Source organism: Pyrgilauda ruficollis, unplaced genomic scaffold, assembly GCF_017590135.1.
Source record: "Pyrgilauda ruficollis isolate IOZ18807 unplaced genomic scaffold, ASM1759013v1 scaffold17, whole genome shotgun sequence".
NCBI classification, from domain to species: domain Eukaryota; kingdom Metazoa; phylum Chordata; class Aves; order Passeriformes; family Passeridae; genus Pyrgilauda; species Pyrgilauda ruficollis.
The window spans coordinates 4,676,545-4,701,044 of NW_024515875.1; the positions used below are offsets into that span (position 1 = coordinate 4,676,545).

General features: G+C 43.0%; 2 protein-coding genes across 12 annotated transcripts in view; one reads left to right on the forward strand and one right to left on the reverse strand.

Annotated features, from left to right (window-relative positions):
• The window catches only part of COL8A1 (collagen type VIII alpha 1 chain), an 88,310-nt gene extending 82,366 nt beyond the window's left edge, over window positions 1-5,944 (forward strand). Inside the window, exon 5 of the mRNA XM_041463700.1 lies at window positions 1,519-5,944. Coding sequence (XP_041319634.1) covers window positions 1,519-3,425 — 1,907 coding nt within the window. The 3' untranslated portion in view covers window positions 3,426-5,944. The remainder of the gene's footprint in view (window positions 1-1,518) is intronic.
• ST3GAL6 (ST3 beta-galactoside alpha-2,3-sialyltransferase 6) overlaps window positions 1-24,500 on the reverse strand; it is a 58,285-nt gene that overhangs the window by 10,949 nt on the left and 22,836 nt on the right. For 10 of the 11 annotated variants that reach the window (XM_041463701.1, XM_041463703.1, XM_041463707.1 and 7 more), the window contains 8 exons: window positions 24,226-24,303; window positions 22,062-22,165; window positions 20,268-20,331; window positions 16,384-16,479; window positions 15,799-15,985; window positions 14,548-14,685; window positions 12,335-12,487; window positions 6,094-10,620 (listed from right to left, as the gene is read on the reverse strand). In XM_041463701.1, the coding sequence (XP_041319635.1) occupies window positions 10,540-10,620; window positions 12,335-12,487; window positions 14,548-14,685; window positions 15,799-15,985; window positions 16,384-16,479; window positions 20,268-20,331; window positions 22,062-22,165; window positions 24,226-24,303 (901 nt within the window). In that variant the 3' untranslated portion in view covers window positions 6,094-10,539. Of the gene's footprint in view, window positions 1-6,093; window positions 10,621-12,334; window positions 12,488-14,547; window positions 14,686-15,798; window positions 15,986-16,383; window positions 16,480-20,267; window positions 20,332-22,061; window positions 22,166-24,225; window positions 24,304-24,500 lie in introns of those variants that run through there. The other variant, XM_041463702.1, reaches the window with a different exon arrangement.

Consider the following 24,500-nt stretch of genomic DNA (forward strand, 5'->3'; position numbering starts at 1 on the left):
CTGCAATGAGCCTCCAGCACAAAGGTTTGCTTAGGTGCTGTTCAACTCTAGGAAAAACCTTGTCATCCCACCGGTTTGTAGGAGACCATCTGATGGGGTTTCAAATGATGGCCCAGAGTCCTGTCTGGATCTGTTCCCACTCTCACTGTAACAAGCAAACATATGAACTAAGAGCCCCAAGGTTTGAATTTATGGAACATCACCGTTCTGTCTGACTTGGTCCAGACCCTGTGATTTTGAGGTTTGCGGATAAAAATACACAATTGCTCTGCAGACTCTGGAGTCCTCCTTCTGTAGGTTATTTATGGGTGTAACAGAGGCATTGAAAGTACAGAGGATTAATGCACAAGTCTGCATGTACAAGCACTTTCCCTATTCAGTAAAGGAAGTTTGGACATTATTAAGGTATTTAAGAAAAAAAAGAGTCCAAAATACAAAGGGTGACCAGGAACACCCAGTGTCATAAAATCCTTGCGAGGACCACCAGCATCTGTGCAACGCAGACAAACGGGTAACTTTGTCTTACTGAGGCCCCAGCTAACCACAGCCTCCACTGACTTCAGAGGGAAATGGAAGGTTTCAGGGCCTATTTTTGGAGTGTCTGAACAAGCACCATTGGCTGTAGTAAAGTCAACCTACCTCATGAGCAAAGATTTTTGATGTGCATAAAACACAACATATGCAGAGAGGGAAGGTTTCTGCCTCCCATAAAGCAGACGTCTGTCCTCAAACCTCATCTCCTGTCCTTCCCCAAATCTCTCACTTCTTTACACATTTTAGAGCTGGAAAGAGTTTCCATTAACCCAAAAAGCAGTAGCTTGAAAAGCAACCAACCCCAGCAGCAACTTCCCTACTCTGACCTGCAAAGATAAGTGGTCACATACACAAAAATGTGGGTTTCAACAACAAAAACCTTTTGCAAAGTGTTTAGAAGAGCCAGAGCTAGAAATGGCTATGCCAAAAGAACAATACTGATTAAGGCTGCAGGTTTCCAGTAATCTCTAATGGGAACCAAAGCCTTGGGGAAAATACAGACATACCCTATGTGTAAACTTCTTACTAATACAATCTTTTTTAATTGATCTTACTCATTTACACCCCTCCAGAAAAGGCACTTTTATGCCAGGATTCCTCCCACACCACAAGAGCGCCGAGTTTCCTGCAAAAATTCTTAAAGGTAGATTGATCTATAGCAATGTGGGACAAAATGCAGATTTTGCTGTTTAAGATTGTATAGGTAGAAAACACCACCAAAGCACAAATGGCTTTTACATATGATGCACAGTAATTGTGGAAACAGAAACATGCATGGAAGTTTGGAGTATGAAAAACAGTACTAACATCCTCTTCATTCTCAACACCAACCTGTAACTTGCTAGCTGTCTCTTGTCTACCACAGAACCACAAGGCATCATAAAAAGCATATTCAATTCAAAACTGCCTGCTTTTTGAAGGATGTGACTGCACTCACCTTTTCTCTCTTTCTCTCTCCCCTTTCTTTGTTTCTTCCTGACCCAGAAATTCCCATGCGCAGTCTGAGGGGTGAGCAAGGTCCCCCGGGTGAGCCTGGACCAAGAGGGCCACCAGGGCCACCAGGATTACCAGGTCATGGTGTACCAGGAGCCAAAGGAAAACCAGGCCCGCAAGGATACCCAGGAATTGGAAAGCCGGGTTTGCCAGGGATGCCAGGAAAACCAGGGGTCATGGGGCCCCCAGGGCCAAGAGGGGAGATGGGGCCAAAGGGGGAGATTGGGCCCATGGGGATACCTGGACCGCAAGGACCACCAGGGCCTCATGGGCTTCCTGGGATAGGGAAAGCGGGTGCTCCGGGACTGCAGGGGCAACCAGGGCCAAAGGGTGAGCCTGGGATGAAGGGGCCACCAGGAATCCCTGGGATCCCAGGGCCAAAAGGGGAGAAGGGGGTCGGGATCCCAGGTTTGCCAGGTCTGAAGGGTCCACCTGGGCTGCCTGGTCCGCCCGGCCCCGTGGGATTGCCAGGGGTTGGCAAACCCGGCATGGTTGGCTTCCCTGGCCCACAGGGACCCCTGGGCAAACCCGGACCCCCAGGAGAGTTGGGTCTGCAGGGGCCTCCAGGGGCCCCTGGGATCCAAGGCCCTCCCGGCCCGCCTGGTATTGGCAAACCAGGCCAGGACGGCATGCCCGGCCAGCCCGGCTTCCCGGGCGGCAAAGGGGAGCAGGGATTGCCAGGCCTGCCCGGGCCCCCCGGCCTCCCTGGGGTTGGGAAGCCGGGCTTCCCCGGGCCCAAAGGGGAGCGAGGTGTGGGTGGTCTGCCTGGGCCCCTGGGGCCGAAGGGGGAGAAGGGGCACGCGGGGCCACCTGGCATGGGAGGGCCACCAGGGGAGCCCGGCCAGCCAGGACTGCCGGGCATCATGGGCCCCCCGGGGGCCGCCGGTTTCCCGGGACCTAAAGGGGAGGAAGGTGCCGTAGGGGCACCAGGACCAGTCGGCCCCAAGGGGGAACCCGGCCTGCAGGGTTTTCCAGGAAAGCCAGGCTTTCCTGGGGAAGTGGGTGGCCCTGGGCTGCGGGGGCTGCCGGGTCCCACAGGACCCAAGGGGGAAGCCGGACACAAAGGCTTGCCGGGGCTGCCGGGAGTCCCGGGTCTTGTGGGGCCAAAGGGTGAGCCCGGGCTCCCCGGTGCCCAGGGGCTTCAAGGCCCCTCGGGCATCCCGGGCATCGCGGGACCCAGTGGTCCCATCGGCCCCCCCGGGCTGCCAGGGGCGAAGGGGGAGCCAGGCATGCCCGGCCCCCCCGGCTTCCCTGGGGTAGGCAAACCTGGTGCTGCGGGGCTGCAGGGACCCCCGGGAAAGCCGGGCGCGCTCGGTCCCCCTGGCCAGCCTGGGCTCCAGGGGCCACCCGGCCCCCCCGGGCCGCCAGGTCCCCCGGTCATCATCCCACCCACTCCACCAGCCGTGGGACAGTACCTGCCTGAGGTGGGGCCAGGGATAGAAGGCTTGAAGCCCCCCTACGGCTACAAGGGCAAGAAAGGCAAGGCTGGCGGCATTGTCTACGAGATGCCCGCATTCACGGCAGAGCTCCTCACGCCCTTCCCCCGCGTCGGGGTACCCGTGAAGTTCGACAAGCTCCTGTACAACGGCCGGCAGAACTACAACCCGCAGACGGGGATCTTCACCTGCGAGATCCCCGGCGTCTACTACTTCGCCTACCACCTGCACTGTAAAGGCGCCAACGTGTGGGTGGCGCTGTACAAGAACAACGAGCCGCTCATGTACACCTACGACGAGTACAAGAAGGGCTTCCTGGACCAGGCTTCGGGTAGCGCCGTGGTGCAGCTGATGCACGGAGACAAGGTTTACGTTCAGATGCCATCCGAGCAGGCGGCAGGACTCTATGCCGGGCAGTACGTTCATTCGTCTTTTTCAGGGTATTTATTGTATCCCATGTAAAACAAAACAGACACCCACACACACAACACACACACAAAATAAAAAACTTTCTCCTGTGCTTCTAACTTTTATACAACAAAAGATGCATTTTATGACCATTTTGGACCATCTTGTACAAAAACAAAAATAATAAATACAAAGTTTAACATTATGCACAGCTAGTTATAAAAAAAAAAAAGGTGTGGTGAACATATCTAAAGATGTGTATCAGGTTCATAAACAGTTGTTTTGCACCCAAGGGGGACATATTAGCTGTACACATTATATATTTCCGCAATGCCATGCTTACTTAATTTCATTCACAGTAATTCAGTACTCAAATTCAAATCAGTGTATGTCACTCACTCCTGTTGCATTGATCATAGTTATGAGATGAAAAACAGTGACTTAAAGCAGAGTAGGTCAGTCTCTAATTATATTTTTAAAAAATCGAGTGGCTTATTTTTCTGGGTGGGGGTTTTCTTGGATTTTTTATAGCAGGTCTACCTGACAAGTAAAGGTTTCCTTAGCTGGAGACTCGTATTTCCCTTCCCCTGTAATAAAATAATCCTGCACGTGTGGGTTTTTTTCCTAAACAATTTATTTATGATGAAAGAGGAATCCTGATGGCATGACCATTCCCCCTGAGCCTTCTCCAGCAGGACCTAAAATGTCACTAGTGACTCCGGCAGGCACTGGTTTCACCTCCAAATGCCACAGCACTTGAAAAGTCTCCGTTCTCTATTCACACAGCCAAGTAGATGAGGTCAATCTCCCCCATTTACTTGAGCCACGTCATTGAGACATTTTGGCCAACACACGGTAATACTTCAGGGTGGCATAAATTTGCTTGGATTTCTGTGCTTGTACCAAGAACTCACTTGGCTTGTCAGAAGAGACACCTATTCTGCCACTCAGCAAAAGCTGACTCAGTTTGCTCTTCAATGACTAGGCAAAGCAGAAGCAGCTCTGTTTGCTTAACTGATTTGTTGCTTGAGAACAACCAATAACTTTACCGGCAATACTGATCACGCAAATTTATCCGAGAACTTGGTTCTGTCTAAAAACTGATTTCCAATCCTTATTTGTATGTTACCAGTTGTCAAGGAGAACCTGCAGGCCGCAATACTTTTTCTGTACTTGAGGACATCGACTTCTGTGCACGAAGTCTCTGTCTGCTCATCAGTGGTGCTAATCTCACCTCAGCAAGTGTTCTTTCCAAAGGGCAGTGGACCTTGCTCTGGTTCCCTGTACAGTGCTGCACATCACACATGGCTGCGCTAGTTCAAGTGGTTAAGTGCTCATCACTTCCTCAGTGTCTTTAACTACCGCTACTGCTTTCGATTCAAAAATAAACTAGATTTTTTCATGCAGAACTAAGATTGGATTTAACTGGCATTATCATTATTTAAATGCAGAGTTTAATGCAGTCTAACGTTGACTAAGGATTCCAGTGATATAATGTGGTGCTTTATCTCAGAAATTTTATGGAACAGTGGCAGGAATGGATGGACAGTTTACCAGACACTGGTGACTTCAGTATGTTCCCAGAATATATGAGATATGTCAAAAGCAAATAATTTTTGTATTTAAAATTTTTGTACTGATTTGAAAGAAATATCTTATTAAATATCTTTAAAAATAAGACCAAAAACCAATTCTGTCTTCATTCAGAACTAACAGAAGGAACATTCATCCTGCTGAACTCATTTATCAGACCACAAGGGCTCTCTGAAACCACTGACAGCCTGATATAGGGGGGGAAAATTAAGAGATACACCCTTTTCTCTAGTTCCCATCTCCTGGCAAAACATGCTCTAAGAGAGGGAACACGTCCCATTTGGTGGGAGGGCACAGCAGGGTCTGGGGGGTGCACAAAGAGGGAAGGGCTCCCTCAGGCAGCCCCTGGGGACAGATACTGCTCAGCATGAGCCAACACGGGAGTGCAGCTGAAGAAGGCAGAGGGGCAGCCAAGGAATCAGCCACAGAGGCTGCTGCTAAGGGCTTGTGTTGCCTGAAAAGGCAGTACTGGCTGCCCAGGATGAGAGGTTCTGGCTCTCCTGATGTGGCTTCCCCACCTCACCTCAAAGACAAGCATTTTGTCCAAGCTGGTGAACTCCTGAACTGTCCTTACTGAAAGCAATGCACTGAATACCTACTGTGCTAGAGAACTGTTATCCAAATCTCCCTTGGACTCCCTGAAGCCCTCAGCATCTCATTTTTACTGCACAAAGGAAAAACAGCTAGCTAAGTACTGCACTCTCAGCATCTCTCTATCTAAAGCCATTTTCACTTTCTGAAAATTTTTATTGCACACTATTGTCTTTGTTCTGCATCTCTTATTTTAGCATTCCCCCGCCAGCCCACAGTAAGACAAACAAGATTCAAAATACAGTGAAAAATTCGAATCACAAGGATGCTGTTCTTTATCTTACCCACAAAAAACATGTCTCAGCTATGGCTGTACTCAGCCTGGAGTTAGATCTCTAGCCACAGTACAACTCTGCCCACCTAGGTTCAAAAACTTTCAGCTGTTTGCTCTACAAAGCACTAAAGTTTGTTCCAGTACTTGAAACCATATCTGACAACACCATTTACTTGACACACTAATAATAACGGCCCTGAGCATACCCACACATCCACACTCACATGCAAAGCACCAGCCTTGCAAAAATAAGTCTGAGGGCACTGTCTTTAACAGTTTATTCAAAGGAAAATAATCTCCTTCCATATGTAGCATTCAAAATTTCACTGGAAACAACTCTTAAGAATTCTTCAAAATACAGGTGGCACTTTAAAGGCATATAAAACTTAAGACAAATGGCAAATAAGTATTTCCCAGTATCAAAAACATATGCAGAGCTTTGTACGTTCTTAAAAACCAGAGTCCACTTAAAAGGGAAGGTATTTATACTCTCCCCCAGAGCATTGCTAAAAATTAAAGCATGGCATTGGAAACAAGAAGTACCACATGCTAATTAAACACCAAAGTTGTGATTCTCTATTATTATCACCGACACAGTCCCTGAAAATATCTGGAATATGTTTAGGAACATCTTTTAGGCACTCTCAGTTTCATATTTAGTGCAACAGTCTGCGACTTCCCTTAATTATTACAGCAGAGGAAATAACAGTTTCCCAACAAAGAAACCTCATGAAAGTCTAAGCCAAATGGAGCTTTCAGCCAACATGTGTCATCCTGCCTCTTCTGTGCCTGGTCTGGTATTTTAGAGCTGTGTCTGACAGTGCAGCATTTTGAGAGGGATGGCAGATAAAATGCAGAAGCACCTTTGCTGTAAGGTGATGCTGTCTAGAAATTCGACAAGCTGCCAGAGAACAGGAACAGAGTAATAAGGGAGGAGAACATCTGACTTCAGATAGGAAAATTATGGGAGAAACTGGGGACCTACACAGTTACACCATTATCAGGCACAGAAATAAAGCAGGCAGCACCCTGGGATTCAAAACTGGCAGCTTCACTCCTGATATGATTAAAAAAAAAAAAAAAAAACCAAAAAAAAAACCTGGATAGCTCTTAAAGGGAAGTTTCAGTGCAGATTTCATTTTCAGAAATAACAAAAAGGTAAAATAGTCTTAATAGCAGCTCAGGTTCAGAAACTATCTAAATATTTGATGTTAGCATTATTGTTTTATTCTAAAAGCCCCAAGTTAAGTCTTTGGTACTGCAAAACACCTGTGAAAATATGTGCCCAGACAGAATAGACACTAATCTGTGAGTACTGCTGAGAAATACACTACACATGGGTGTTCCTGCCTGAATTAAGTTCAAAGCAAGACCTGTCCTCAAGGCAGAGCAGCAGGAATTATTAAAGCAGGTGCTGGAACAGTGCACAGGATCCTACAAAACATCTTGTGGGGAGAAAAATTCATGACTTGGCTCACTGCTTGCATTATAGAGGAGAAAAGCTACTGGCCTGCAAGCTGGGCTTTCAAAAAAAACCAAACCAAACCAAACCAAAACAAAAAACCCAAACAAAAAAACAAACAAACAAAAAACCCCAACAACAACAAAAAAAACCCACCACAAATGCCCCATAGTTTATCAGCAGCATCAGCTCTTGGCTTGATCCTGAGGGAACAGTTTCATTCAAAACATTACCCAGTCACCCAGGGACAATAACTGTGGTGGACTCAACACCCCTGGCAGGAGCACGGAAGTGGAAGAAAAATATCCCTGGAAGTACTGCTTAATTTGAAAAATAAGTCAGCCATACCATGGGAAGGCTTATTAGGATATGAAAAGAAACAGCTGATATGGATAAATGCTTATAGAGAACATATTAAATTCCTTGATAACACCAAACATTATTTTTTAAAAAATATAGGGAGATCAAAAAGCTGATCTTTGTGGCAAAAGTGAAGAAGATTGAAGGGATTTTTTTTAAGTACAAAGAGTTTGGGAGACACCATTTGTTTACCATGAAGCTGCTATTTTTTTCCAATTATTTTGTCTGTTCTGCTACAGCTAGAATCCAAATCCCAAAAAAAGCAGAAAACCTACTAGAAAAATCAGAGAAGGAATCAGTTTACATTAGTGGGAAGAGTATCTCTGGAGATGAAATAAAGCAGAGAAAATAACCACATCTTCAAAAGCAGAGCTCTGTACCCACTTCCTGGAACTGGAGACAGGGGTGGAGAAGCAGAGGGATGCAGTCTGCACCATCACAAGAACTCTCCTCATAGTGTCTGGATGATATTCAACAGCTCTCCTGGAAAAAAATCCTCCTGGACAGCATCCTGCAAGACATTACATGGATGCAGCTGGACCGTGGCAACAGCCATTGGGAGAGCTGGGGGCCGCAGCTCTGGAAGCAACCGCAGGTTTTGAGGGTGAAGGGGCAGCCCCCCACTTCTGCTGCTCAACACAGTCTAAGATCTACCAGGGGCTCCTCTGCAACAACAGCTTGGAGAACACTGCTATGTCTGCAAAAAGCCTTGCCACAGCAGTAGAATTACTATTGTCAGGAGTTTAAATCACTGTAGGTCTGCGGCTGCAGAATCACACACAAAACTTTTAATTTAACTGAAATAACCAGGAGAAATAAACGCTGGTAGAGACACAAAGACAATAATGTCACTATTTTCTTATGTATACATGTTTGTATTGAGATTTTCAAGCAAAAATCTCTCCAAAGTCTCAGGAAAAAATAAAGGAAATACAAAAAATTAAGAGCCCTTCTGCCACTTGGTGAAGAAATTATGATTTGCTCCATTTCTACCACCAGTGTCACCTGTTCCAACACCTGGGGACATGCTCCTTCTCCTCCACACCCCCACCTGCCACCCTGCACACAGCTGGAGTGCAGCTGCAGCCAAGCAACATGCAGCAGACAATATACCATGGCACATCCTGTCCCTTGCTGGGACACACCTGCATCCTTCCCCAGCCCATGCCACAGATTTTTCTGACATCTCAAGTTATTTCAGGTATGTCCAGCTTGCTTGAAACAGACCAAAGCTCAGGAATCACTGGGTGAAAACACAAGCCTCCTTCCCTCCAGCTGTGGCACCTCTCCAGACCACACTGCTCTCCCCCTAACTCCCAAATGGCAATTCCTCTACACAGCTGCAGCAAAATAAATTGTGTTCAGTACTCTTGCAATCCTCACCTCCTGAAAATAACAAATACCATGGTTTATGTTCATATTGTGATTGTTTGCATTACTCCTAAATATCCTCTCTATATAATTTTATTTAAAAGCAACAACAGTACTACCAACTTCAAAGACTTTAAGTGGACTTATTTCTGATTTCTTCAGGTTTGATTGATGAAGATAAACCACAAAATCTTCCAGAAATTCTGCCATAATTAAAATTAAAATTTTATATAGATGTCCTATGAAGAGAACTGGAACTGCATATTGTTGTCCTTTGACAGCTGTCAAGCGTGTTCCCAAGCAGATTTCATTTATTCACAGGCTTGTCAGAGACAAACCAATACAGGAAATATAAACATCCCATTAAATGTTTCAACTAAAATCTTGAGCAAGTTCCCACTGCTAAATGATTTAGTTCATCCACAAACTTCAAACTTAAATATCAACACAGAAGAGGTAAACAGATGCCAAATGATAATTCAGCTGAGGTACATCCTGGATATTCCCTACTACATTCTGCTACCAAAAATGGGAGTATTCCTTGTTTGTATTGGTGCATTACAGCATCTGAGGAAGGAGATTGTCCTCATTTGGAAAAATCCACCTGTTTTTGAGGACCAAACAGAAGAATGCATGAGATGGGGTCCTGAAGAACTAGGACTCCAACAAACATTGACTCTAAACTCAGGCATGAACATCTCTGTCCAAGCTTGTGTTTCTGTTGTGGTACGGGGGCTGACACACAGGTAGTTCGGACAACTCTTCAGTCTTCATATTCCCTCTTTTTTAAGTCAAGTCAGCAACTGTAAAATTTACTGGATGAACAGCACAAAGAGTATGATTCTTCCATAAAATGGGTACAACACAAGCATTGTCAACACCAACATCTCCATGAATCGGACAAAGGGTCTTCACCTTCGGCAAAGGCGGACAGAAGCTCAGAGGTGATGGTCAGTGCAGAAGCTGTGGCTGCTTGGCTGAAGGTGGACATCCTCTCCTCAGGAGTACGGCAGAACAAGACCTGCACAGTCTGTATGTTCCCCCTTCTCCAAAACACACAGTAATGATTTAGATGCATAGTTTTTTTCATACAACAAGACAGACAGTCATGACTTTACATCCACCTACTGAACGAACATCGGTCATCGCAGTCTCTTGACAGTGGAACTCTTTTGGAGGACAACATCAGAAATGAAAGTATTCCAGAGAATTAGTCATTTGGAAAGAGTTCTCACTGATAAGTAAGTGATGTATATCACATTTTTATAAATCCCTGATACTTTCAGTTGAAAGTTTCATGGTTTTCCCACTATTAAATAGCTTCACAAAAATTCAGTTAACTCTTTTTCCAACAGTCCATTACCCTCAGTTAAAAGCTTTTGCCTTGATGAGGTTTCTGGGTTCCTTTAAACAGTAAACAGTTATGCTGCACTTAAAAAATAAAAATGTCATACAAAAAATAAAAATTTTCCAAATCTTGAAAATAGTGATTGTTCTTTGTATTTTCCATTCAGCTTTCATGTCAAATTGACCACAAAGTTCTTGTCTATAAGCTTCTTCAAAAATTTCTGCTCAGCAGTGATGTTGTGGTATTCATTCTAAAGAGATGTGAGGGAATAATAAAATTAATTATAAAACCAAATTATAACCAGTAGCATCACCTGGCTGTTCCTTTCTATTACCCGGGATACTTGGAAGATGCTAAGAACAGAAAAGGTCTGGGGAAAAGACTTCTTAGCAAAGGCTTAGCACGGTTTCCCAAGAAAACAGGATGCTCAAAACTAGATTAGATATTTCCATAAGGACATGACCAAAAAGGATGATCCTTTGGTCATAAGAACAGGTGAAATGTGGTCTCGCAGAAATCCTTCCAGTATTAACTCTCCCAACTCCTTGCCCTGCTTATTCAGAACAACAGCTGTGTAAGAACATTTACAGCACCAGCAGTAAGAAAACTAGTAATCCTCAAAGCTCAGTGCAGGTTCTTGAAAAGCACATCAGGCACTTGTGGTTCAGATGCATCCTGCCAATTAGGTTCAGCAAGCCCAAAGCAACCCATCTTATGTGCTATCCAGGTTCTGGATACATAGGAGACCACTAAAGTTAGTGGCAGGCAGCACAAGGAAAGTGAATTTACTTAAGGACACTGAATCCTGTGAATTAAAATTAATATAATATGTATACTACATAAAAGATTATACAGATGTCATATAGTATTTGCAATTTATTGCCACTAAAGAACTAAAAGGAATATTTTTGTTTAATAGTTTGCTTTTTAAATTTTCAAGACTTAGGGAACTTATGGATGTCTATTCAACTAATGATCAGTCTTACTCAAACTTAGTATATGTTGCAGAAAAGCACCTGCAGAGAGGAGCCTCCAAAGGAAGGTAAGTTCAGTGTCAGAGGAAAATTTTCTCAGAATAGCAGGCATCTAGGAGTTCTGAGAAAAACATGAAAGGTTCCTATGGGCATTGTCTCTGCCCTTCCTCTTCAGCAACTGGAAGAGGAGGAAAATGGTAGCCATATGCTCTGGGAAAATGGCAAAGAAAACTTCACATTGCAGTAAAGGGCTAAGACAGGGTTGCTTGAAATACAGAGATGAAGACAACTGAATACAAGAGCAGAGACATAAAAGAAAACATGGCCTTAGCAAAGCAGCAGGAAAGAGACAGCATTCCTGATGTTTTCCAGGCTCCTGCTGCTCCCTCTCCTGCTGAGTTGTGGCTTCCCCCCTCCTGAAAGCAGTTCCTTCTCTTCCTACCCTCCTCCAAGAACTGCTTTTCTTTTCTACTTTTCTACTACTGAGTTCCCAAAATTCAGTTATTTTCCTATGCAAGACCTATACAAGTTCATAGGTCTTAACTCCTTCCATTTCCCTTTGCTCTTCTTTCTGCCTTTTAAGGAGTCTGACAGCTATGACATACAGTACAAGTAGGTGCCAAGGAGAAAGAGAACCCCAGAAGAAACAACACGGCTCATGTGCGTGCTGACAGTGCTAACAAAGATGTCTCTAGGACAAGAGCTGTGCAGCCTAAGGAAAACACCAGCAAAGCAGAACACAACACACAAAGGACGTCTCATGCAGACACTGCAGAATATGGTACAGCACAAGGGACACAAAGATCAGTATCTACATTTTTCAGAAAAAACAGCAGACAAGAAGAGATTCAAGCAGTGTTAACCCACAAGCAGCTGAACCAGGAGAAGGTGGGAGGCCCTTCTGACCTGCAGTCCACACTTCTATCTGTATTGAATTGACTTCCTCAGTTACCAGCTCTATTTCTCCCAGCACAAACAAGTGCTAGTTACCTGCATCATCTGAGACATGGTTTCATTGCCATAGTAGTGCAAAGAGCTATTTCTGTCAGTGAAGTCGTACTTGAAGCCTGCCAGGTGGACTTCATGGCATATGTGAAATGCCAGTGTAATGGCAATTAGCCCCGTTGTTGGATGCTTGGGTTTCTGCAACAAAACACAAAGAGAACACACACATACATACCTGGCAGACTGATGGGAGCAGCAAACTTAAAAACAGAGACAAGGGTAATCAGGCAGCCAGGGTCTTCTACAGATATTTGGTTTCACAGGCCTCCTGCCTCTAAAGAAATAAGGTACTGCCCCACAAGTTTCCCATGACCGGGGTGTCTGTCATGTCAGCCTTCCCTGGAATTCCTTGGTTTCTAGTGAGGGCTGAGCCCACAGTGTAGCCCTTCTCTCCAGAGAAGCATCAGGAAGTCTCCCCATTGCTCTGCTCAGCCTCTTTCATAAAACTGGACAGGCTTCACTACACTGGAAAACAATTTACATACCCCTCAAATTTGACTGAATTATGAGATGTGCTCAGAAGTTGCTAGATGATGGAGACCCTGATGAACAGAACATGATATGACAAAATTTTCATAGCAACAAACTAAAAAAGCATGAAGGCTATGGCTCCACAAATTTGACTGAATTTGCATTTCTTCAAAGCAGGGAAATTCCAGAAGAACTTTGCTTTAGATCTTCCCATGCTATCCCCATTAGAAGAAACAAGATTTTAAATAAAATTATTCTCTGTACAATAAGTTTGGAAGCAAATGCAATGTAAAATGAAGAGCACATCCTAAACAGGTTTGAACTGCGCAAAATTAAGAGCACCTAACCAAAAGGTAGCATTTCTCACAAAAGCACAGAACTCCATGCAACCATCTGCCCTATCTTGTGTTCAGATACATGACTTCTTTAGTAGCAGCAGAGGCTAATATGATCTGGGGAAGTAAATGAGGCATGCATTTTTAGAGAGAGATTAACTCATTCATTTGACCATGACGAAGCTAAGGTGAAAAGGTGTCCCCAGAAATGGACAAAACTTTCAGGCACCAATACCCCTATTAGCTAAAGAAATATTTTTCTCAGAGACCAAATGAGCTATCATATGCTCTTGGTATCTGCAGTCAAACCTCAAACTGAGCACAAAATCATGGGCTTTTTTTTGAACTCTGACCCCAAGACTCAGGTTGTCTCTGAAAAAGAAGCCGACAAACCAGTACTAGACAACTCTGCACAGAAAAGACAGAGGCACTCAATGTATTTCATTGTGACAACACTTTGTGTGACAACACAAAAAATCCCCAGGAAGAAGTTACTATTCTCAGCTCTTTAAAGCCTAACTGAAGTCACAGAAAGGAACTATCACCTTTTATGGAAAAATTTTTGGTACCTTTATGCAACTCTTTGAGTATTCCAGAAATATTATCTGCTTAAAATGTGCACTATGCCGAGGGTTCCTGCCAGTTAGCAAAATAACTTTCTGCCTTAGGGGCCCAACATCATAAACTTAGTGGTAGCTCTGCTGCAACATCCATACAAACAGGACCCCAAAATATGGCAGGAATGCTATAGGTCGGGATTAGTGCTATTTGGAAATATCAGGAATACCACAGGTTGTAACTACCTCTGTTTACCTGTAGCTATTGTAAAATTCACCTAAAAATATATAGTTTAAAAGCAACTACTTTTAAAATGTACTATCATGCAATACACAGATATCCTTCACCTGCAATTAAATATTTTCAGCCTACTTAATGGGAATAGGCACAGCCCTGGAATGACACCATTACACTTTCTGAGTTTAGTGGTGCTGGGGCAACACATCTGATTTTATTCCCGGCTCTACTAACAAACAGAAGTGCTTGCTGGCTATGCACTAACGTGCTCACTGGGAATGGAGACTGGTTTAATGGAAAAGGCAGGGACAGCAGGGAAATCAGCAGTGGTTGCTGACATGTCCTGCAGGCAGAGGACAGCGAAGGCAGCACCAGCTCTGCCCAGGGACAAGCAATGGTACCGAGGGCCCCGGTGTGAGACCTTCCTGCCCACAGAGCCCGTAGTGTGACCTGCAGCTTAACCAAGCTGTGCCACTGCAGATGTGCAGGCTCCCAGGCACAGAGGTGGGCATTACATTCTACTGTAATGAAGATGTAATTGCCTCTAAATACACATTTGGTTGCACAAAACTAGAAGAGACAAAAGGAAAAGTGTACCTCCTTCTTAGGAAACCTTTTTGGGAAATGAAGCCACTCATAAGCAGTTTTCCTGGTGATGGTGGGATCAAGAATCCTGATTTGACTCGATTTGTAGATCATATTCAGAGCTGGTTTCTTCCAAAAGCCCTTCACACTCTGTGACAGGCAAATAAATACGCATTTTTAACAAGTGAAAACAGTTGAATTTAGTTTTGTAGCAACTCTAACCAGAGTAAACTCCAAGAACATGAGGCAGAAGAAGAAGAGTGCTCAATCTCCCTAAGTTCAAAAACACCTGCTCTTGCAACAGGAAACACACTGCTGCAGCTGTAGCCAGCTGGCTGGAAAACAGCATTGCAGAACGGTCCCTCATGGACAACATGTACCAACAATATGCCCTGGAGGCCATAAATGCTCACTGTGTGCTGGCCACGTTAGTAAGAGCATAGACAGGCAGACAGAAGCTGCTATTATTCTCAACTACTTTGCACTGTCCCCTTTCTGCAGTCCTTAAAATGCTGTGTTAGGAAGAGTGTCGAAGAGCAGACGGTCACTACAACAGCCAAGGGGCCAGAGCTCACAGCAAACAAAGAGTCTGAGCAGGCTGGGTTTGTTCAACCCATCTTCAACTATCTGGAAGGGGTTAACAAAGATGAGATCACACTCTTCTCAGAGGCACACAGTGAAAGGATAAGGAGAAATTTTCTCCTGTAAGTGTGCTAAAGCACTGAAATGGAGTTTGTAGAAATACTCAAAATTTACTCAGACAGTGCCCTGAGAACCCAGTATGACTTTGAACCTGGCCCTTTCTGAGAGAGATCACTTTTAACGTAATTCTGCAATTCCTGCAAGTGCGCAGGGTAAAACAATCTGGGAAATGGCTGGAGCATGCATGTTAAAATATCAAACAACACTAGGAAGAGGATAAAAATACATTTCCCAGAGGTAAACTGCTCAGTGGTGAGGAACTGATCAAATATGTGCATTAGAAAGACGACAAAGCATTTATGGAAGAGGGGTATTAACTACAAGGAGACTGACTACAAGGAGATCCAGAGCTCCTCACAGAATTCACAAAATTCACAGAATGACTAGGTTAGAAGAGACCTTAAAGATCATCGAGTCCAACACACACCCTAACACCTCAACTAAACCATGGCACCAAGTGCCTCCCTCTCAGGTGGGAGGACTACAGTTAAAAGCAAATGTGTACTTCACACAAGAAATGTGTGGCAAGTCGAGCCACAGCACATGAATAATTGAACTCACTATTTTCTGACCACCAAGTATCTCCCAAAGCCACTTCAAGTCCCGTGGTTTGAAGACGATGAGAACAACAGTGGTATTGGGGTCGTAGTGGATGGGATCTGAGAAGATGGATTCTGGGTAAGAAAGGCGGAACGTCGTCCTCCTCCCAACATCCTCTTCGTACCCTATCACAGGGCCATTATTCATTCTGCAGAGGACAGAGGCACAGAGACATCAGTGACTGCTCCACCTGTGTTCTTACTGTGCAGTGGCTGCCACACGTGTTATCAGTCTGCAGGACAGATACTGTGTCTGGGTACAGGAAGTTTAGCAGCCCAGCATCTACATATCACATTGCACAGCAGAGGAGCAATTATCAGGTGCCTTCACCCTCTACACTCAGAGGGATCAAGCACACACGGGAACGTGGCCAAGGTCGTTTGGAATACAGTCACACAATTGCTTATCGTGTATCACATGAGCAGAAAGCAAGTCTTCTGATTTGGCTCCAACACACACACACTAGAGAAGGGCAGAGAGAGTAGCTGGCCTTGGAGAATTACCCATTGCTCTGTGTACACAAAATGAAAAGGAGATAGCATTTACCTTATTATGACATCATACGAGTCAATTTTCTCCCCCAATGTCTTATTTCGAAGTACTCCTCCATTACCAACCACAATGCACCGTCGACAGGGAATGCTGTGGAACAAAGAGAAGTTTTAATATTTATGACTCCCTGGCTTCATATTATTAATGATACTTCTGCACGTTAACTGGTTCATTTTCTAAGTGAGATCCTGTATCTTTTGCAGCCCTTGGCCCCTACAAAGCAGATTCAATCTCATATCATGCACTATGGCTGCATTAAAAAAAAAAAGGCACTATTTCAGGGACTGACAAAGTCAATAATTGGCTTCTCTCTTGTGAAACTGTTTTTACACATCTCCTTTTTCTAATGGTCTGCTGTTTTAAGATCATCTAACCAGTCCGTGATATGGGTGCCATTTGATTATCTGCCACAGTTCTTCAAACTTGCCCCAGTCTGGAAAAGCTAACTCAACATTAAGGTGCTTCTGCAGTATTATACAACTCCACACCTCCAAACAAACTAAAGCAGCAAAATTTATGTTCACCTTACAGGCCTATGGACTACACATGTAAAAAATCTTAGCCCAATGACACATGACAGCTTTTCAAATTAATATGGCATGGATTTTTCTCCCTCTACTTAAAAGGTGCCATCAAAACATGTTTACACAAGTGATGTGTGTGCTGTCATAATGCAAAAAGATGGATTCCTTGATTAAAGGTTGCATTCTTATATGATCAGATTCAAATTAGACAGCATTACTAAGCCTATAAAATACTATGTGCTAAAAAATAAGATATACTGCATCAAATCAAAAGAGAAATTTTGAATTTACAATACATTCAGAGATAAAAAACATGCAAAACAGTTATTATGGAGATGTTAAGCTTTTAAGTTTAAGGGTAAGATTTTCAAAGTTACCACAGGTTTATTCAGTGCATATTTAGCTTTTACCATCTTGTTTCAATGGTAGTAAAGTGTGCTAAAAAAGGGGGGGGGGAAGCACACAAATACGCTTGCTGCTTTTTTTATTCAATATATTTTGTCTTTTTAGGGAAGGTTTAAATCAAACATGTAAGACTGTAAACTCCTTCCAGAATAAACACATCATTTTTTGTTGTAAGAATGCCTCTTTGTTTAGAGCAAAAGCCATTCAATTTGGTTGCAGCAGGAACAATGAGAAAATATGAGTCACCTCACAGTAACACCCCACTCCTTTGGTTCTTTCTTCAAGTAAGAAAAAGGCTCTATGCCACTTCTTGCTCTAGGTTCAGGACACCAAAACTGTGTCCCAAAAACCACTATAACTTATATTGAATTCCCAGCATGGCATTTTATGCAAGCTAATTAATTTCTTTCTCCTGAAATAGTCCAACCTTTTTTTTTTAGCTCAGAGTTATTATTCAACATCTATGGAAACAGCTGGTTCCAGCCAAGACTGAGCAACATCTCAATGTACAAAGCAGTTCCCTCCATTACCTAGAGAATTAACAACCTCTGCAGAGACAGCTGCCTTTAAATGTATATATGTAAATGCATACACACACACATATATACACACACACATATATAAAACCAGTGCTCTAAATGCAGCTTTCAGGGATGAGTTACATGAAAAAAGCTAGCATACCTTTCTCTACTGTTTCCTGAACAGCTTAGTAGAAGGCAAGCACTCATTAAAAGACTTCCAGCTAATACTGTAACTCATGTGACCTGGTATCTTGAAAATCAGAAGGGTGAAAACCTGTTATACCATCCTGTCTGCTCACTCCCTCTACACCCTTAATTCCCTTCCTTCCCTCCCACCCTTAACTCCTTCTGACCATTCATTTTACATTTTATTTTTCTATCTAGTTTGAAAGTATCTTAAGAAAGGAGGCTGATAAACATATGCCTCTTACAATTTACAGCAACAGTAAGAAGGCAGAAGTTGCCCTTTTCCTAAATTACACCTTGTTGTTTACAGCTGTAGCTTAGAGCTCAAAGTAAGGAAGGAAAAGAGAAAACCGGATAAAAAAATGTGATCAGTAAGTGATGAAGGTGGAGTGAGGGAGAGGAGCAAAAAGCACAAGATTAGCATATGGTTATATCGTGTGTCCTGGCATTTACTGTGAGGAGGCACTGCTTTTTCCGTTCCTTGTAGATTGTAACTTGAAGTAATTCCTTATTACATACCTTTCATCTTTTGGAAGAGAGGTGATTTAAGATACCTGTTCAGCAAGTTCATCTCTAGCAATTGAAATAATGCCTTTCACTCTGGTATACAATTAAGAACTACATCTCAGTGAAATATATGTATAAAACCCTTCCCAGCTACAGTGATTCATGCCCTAAGAGTGCTGTACACAAAACCTGATGGATCTAGAAAGAATATATTGTATTAAGTCATTGTCTGCTTGATTTGTTTATATTACTGCCTATTAAATAGTAATAGGTCTCATTTTGCTTCAGTACCACTGAAGTATGCTTCATTTTATTAAAAGTAACATACTTCCCAGAACTACTAACCATATCTACATCTCAGAGGATCTACATTTAAAGGATGAATACCAATTTCCTCACTTTTCATCTACAGGACAAGCATTTCCACTTAAAAGGTACAAGCATCTCTGCTTTACAGCACAAACAATTAAGGTCCTGAACTTATGGTTTCAGGGGATTTCTAATGTAACATTTGGCACTCTCCTCCAAACTGCAGACAAAAGAGAAGCTTCTGTCAGCCAATTCTGTATAAATTTACCCCATTATTACATTCCTGAAAGAAAATACAGTTTCACTTTTTTTCCTTCCTTAAGAGTAAACCTGAACATCCTAGAAACAGACTAAATACAGAGAAAGGTAGGAGTACAGTAGGGAGGGAAAAAAGAAAAACTCTGTATTAAAACAAATCCTTAGGTGTGAACATATTCTACCCAAGTTTAATTACACTGTGATCCTGACATTTGGCTTCAAGCAGCAATCTTTTATGATCTCTGTAATTAAAAAACAAAAACAAGTACAGCCAATTTCAGCGTTATTTGCATTCACTCTATTAAGAAATGTGTCTATTAACATCACTTCTGGCAGGATGTCAGCCCATTTGCTAGACTGCAAATCTAAGGAGTCATTTGCATCACACTTTGTAAACATAGGACTTTAGTCTACTTGCCAACCCCACCTGCAAAAAAATCCCAAAAAAGCCGAGCAAAAAACAAGACACACAAACACAAAGGCTCTCCAAAACAAAACAAAACCTGGCAGACGTGACTTCCAACAAGAGATTTAATCTAATTAAAGATTTAATCTAATTTAATCTATCTAATCCATGGGAAGCAAGTTATCTAAGGCATGCTTCCTTCCGTGCCACACCCTTGTTACTTCCAAAAGGACAGCCTTTCCTGTCTTCCTAGATCTCCCTGATCCACAAGGAAAAGGAAACTGAGCGCAAGTAGGAACAAGGGTGCGCAGCAGCCAGCAGATCAGAGGCACAGGGATATGCCCAAGATTTGTTCTGCTTAGAAGCAGACACTGGTTTGCACCTGCTTATCTCAAACATTCTCCATCTTACACTGAATTTGCAAGAGAAGGTCACATTCAATCTAAGTATGAAAAGATACTACAGGAAGATGGGACTGCATTCAGCTGGAGAATTTCTAAAACACTTATAAAAGGAAATTTCTAAGTTAAAGCTCTCTCAGAGAGTAATTTTTCTTGCATGCTGCTACTACTGAAGTGTAAAACCAAGCCTACTGAAACCTTGGAATCAGCTCCACACTGCTTGGACCCTGTAAATCTGCTCTAACTACATCTCTTGACTAATTTGAGCAATTCAGGATAACCCCACAGACACTCCTTTTCAGGTAAGTACTAAATATTAAAAATGCAACTAACAGAAACAGTACCAAATAAACCATCTCACCTGTCTTCTTCACTGGAAAGGCCACAGTTCTGCAATCTTGAAAGGGCTAAACGAAAAAATTGCTCTAAAAAGCAAATATAAACAAGATTAATGAAAACACTCAGTACTTGCAATACAAAAATACGCATACCACCCTGACCACAATGTTTTCAAACACAGTAGTACACTGTGCATAAAAACATCAAAGTCACAACACTTGGAACTTAGTGCCACAGATCAACCAATGATGCCAAAGAAGCTGAGGTTTATCACAGCTCCACTCTGAGTTTTTTCTGCCTCAAAATACAAAATAGCATGAAATCTCTGTTAAAAAAATCATCTTAGTTACAGTAAACAAGAACTGGAAGAATTTCCAAGATCCACATCCTAACTCACTTTGGTTTTTCTTCTACCCACCTTCAGCTGACTCAAGTGGGTTCATACAGCCAGGGACAGTAATAGCATTACATATCTTTGGAGACGACATCAATCAATGTGGTAAAGCTAGATAGAGACACCTTCCCAGCCCACCCCTGGTGGGCAGGCTCCTGCTGGACACTTAATTTGCCTCAGAGGAGAAATCCATTCATTCCCAAATGTAGTTTTCCTCACTGTAACCCCAAAAGTGCAGGAAAATGCACCATTGCTGTTACCACTGATGGAGGGCAAATCAAAAGTTGAAAGCCCAGATTAGTTCTGACACTGTTAGTGTCAGAAACGCTGAAATTTAAGACATTACAATCCTTTCCAAAAGGGTGGCTAACACTCTTAGGGTGTCAGCCCTATTTACGCCGGCCTGACCAAGACAGGCAGTGGGAACGTGCCAGCAAACCTTTCCACAGGTCCAGCAGCGAGGCAGTTTCATCAATTCCCCCCTGTGGCCCCTTCCACGGCAGGAGCAGCCAGCTCAGTGCCGTGGTTTAGCCCCAGATGACAATTAAGTGCCACACAGCCACTGAGCCTTCACCATTTGACAAGCAGGAGGATCAGAAAAGCTAACATTTGTATGGAAAAGGAATGAGAAAGGGGAATAAAACCAAAGAAAAACAAGTGATGCAGAATACAATTGCTCACCACCTACTGACTGATGCTGCTTCCCAGGCAGCAACCAGCCCCTCCCATTTAAGTATTGACATGTCATATGGCACAGAACAGCCAGTTTCCAGCTGGGGGCAATTGTCCTGGCAATCCTTCCCTCCGCTTCTTGTGCACCTGCTCACTGGCAGACCACGGGAAACTGAAACGCCCTTGCCTCAGAGTAAGCACTACTTAAAACATCCATGTGTTGCCAATATTATTCTCATGCTGAATCCCAAACACAGCACTGTACCACCTACTAAGAAGAAAATAAATTCTATTCCAATTAAAACCAGGACAGTAAAATGAAAATTTCACTGATGTAACCGCCTAAACCTGAGGACTTCTGCCTCAGTAGGACTCTGGGTTCCAACCAGTTTAGGTGTGCTGACTGAAGCCCATCACACTGACTCAGTATTTCCCCCAGCAAAGCATAGCTGAGTATCTTCAGCACTCCAGACCACATACAAACAGAAGGAAGCTGAATAAGGTCCACTCTTCCTCACTCACACCTTTTTGGAGCTTCTCTGCTAAGAGGGGCAACCCCAACCCAGTGTTTTACTTGTTAAAAACAGGAAGGCGTCAGGTCAGAGGGACTGAACAAAACCATTAAGGCGCTGCTAGACACCCCAAAAAGATTGGCATCAGTGCACAGGAAAGATCATGGCCACAGATTCAGGTGGCTTTACACCATTTAGATATTTCTGATTAAAAATAAGGTACATGGGAAATACAAACCTGCTCTCTTTATTCCATAAGGTAGTTCAAACTTATTGCTCCCTTGGAACTCTGCCACTCTGATAAAATCATTAGCGCACAGGAATGGGTATATTTTGTCAACACTGATGAAGAAAAAAAGGAAGAAGTTTTAAAACATCGCATGATGTACCTGCCTAAGCCAGTAAGTCATGCAAGTGCTTTGTAAAAAGCTCTCTTTATACTACTATTACCATTTTTATCATATTACCACCCATTTTTAAAAGACAAAAAAATCCACGAGCACAGGGAAAGCAAACAGATGACGGAAAAGGGTAAGAATTTGTAGCAGAAAATACAGGCAAAGAGTGAGATAAAAAGACTTGTCTATTTGTACAATTTATGTAGACTCATTAAAATTGCGTGGCTGAAAGCTTGCACCACGAGACCACATATTTAAGAGAACACATAACCCAAGAAGACAGTGAATAACTTCAGGTTTGAAAATAATAGAGGTAGAAAGGAAAACTAAGAGTTATTATTGTACAAGGCAATTGAATAAATAAGAACGGAGTTTGAAGCAAGGTGTTTTAAATTGAAAATACCATCTCCTGATTTGAGCTGCACTCCTATTCCAAACAAGTGACACTATATGACTGTGTTGACATTTGTAAGTTGTTTGGGGCAACAGGGGTGTATCTAAGCAACAAAAAAGTACAGAGTTCTCATGTCCACATTTTATATTCTGTACTAACTCTAGAAGGGTCCCAGCCCTTAGCAGCTGCATCACATGGGCTATGTTCCTGCAGTGCATCTTCTGGCTTAAGCAGATGTCTGAAAGGATCCCAGTGCATTCACACCAGGGTCACCCTGGGATGAGAAGCACGGTGTGTGGGGATCTCAATGAGGTTTGCCTCAAAAGCACATTCTTCCTGAAAACTAGAGCACAATGACATTATACCTTGTAAGTGTCACGCTAAAAAGAATGGGTGACTTCTTTTGTTGAAAGACAAGAACAACGGAAAAGAGTCTCTCATAGCACGGAAGGCACTCCTATTGCCTTAGTGCCAAGTCCACCCCAATGAGTGAACAGCAGACACAAACGTGTCACATGCTATCATGCCCTTGGCTTCACCTTTGAATTAACTAAGCACGCGCTCAGTGTACTGGCTGACTTTGTAATGATCCTGCATATTAGGTCTTAGATTAAAATGTTAACACAGAAGTATACAGTCATCAGAAAACCTAATGTTAATCATAAAACACCCCAGTCAGCACATGACTTGTTTGCCCACTAAGAACATAAATAGCTGTTAAGAAAACCTTCTTTCAGTTTCCCAAATCAAAGCTAATTTAAGCTCTATGTATTCAGAAGATACTAACAGTAAAAAGGGAAAAGAACCCCAAAACCAAAACACTACAGCTCACACACCAAGAAATGGGCCATAGCTTAACTAAGGAAGACCAGCTAGCTTTGAGACATCATGCACTAAATATCCATATTAAATTTAGTAACCTGCTTTGCTGCTCAGAAACAGCTGCTAAGCTCAGACATAATAAATAATTTACCTACTGAGAAAAGATCCTCAATTCTAGCTTTTCTAGCTCTGGTTCCTTTCCAATAAATAATTCTGCAAGGTTAGAAATCCTTTTAACCTCCCCAGGCTATTACCAAAGTGCACAGAACAGATCTTCAGCTCATGCAAACTGTCTCTATAAAAAAGTGACAGAAATGTGTGAGACTGTCCTAGCTGTGCACGTACCTTCTTCCCGCTGTGTACCTCTGAGCCCATTTCTGCTCCTCTGCTGAACACTAGAGCTACCCTGCTGCACCCAACAAGCAGACAGTCTGGGCACAATCCATGGGAATTAGGATCACCTCACCAGACCAGGAGCTAACTAAAACTCAAAGGCTCCAATTCTACTTTGGGTGGCACAAAGTTTACAGGCTTCTATGTGCTTTAAACCCACAAAAGCACTAAAATTATAGCCACATTTTCTTATATACAAAAAGCACCAGGGGGAAAAAAAAGCCACAGTGTCTTTGTGCAGAGGTTTAAGACTCCTTCAACCAGTTCTTGGTCTAATCTTTCCAAGCTTTCTCAGGGCACTACTCAATGTTCGCTCCAAAATGTGTAAATAGCCCAGTTCTACCTCAATCAGCACAGCCATTCCTTCCCCATCTAAATTCTCATGGAAGACTCACCCCAGTAAAGATTCAAATGCTGGTTTCAGAAGACAAGTGTCCAAGGCATTCCTCCTCTCTACAGCTGTAAGCGGCAGCCTGCAAAAAACCAATTCCAAATAAATAGCAAGTCCAGGAATGGGTAGCAGAAACAAGGTAAAGGAAGCTGGACAAATCAAATTAGTAAAAGCTGACTACTGAGTTAAGATCACACAAAGATTTCATTACTCCCTCCCCCTGTGTGATAGAGATGAAACTTTCTCATTGCAGCACAATTACTTTTACTAGCAAAGGCT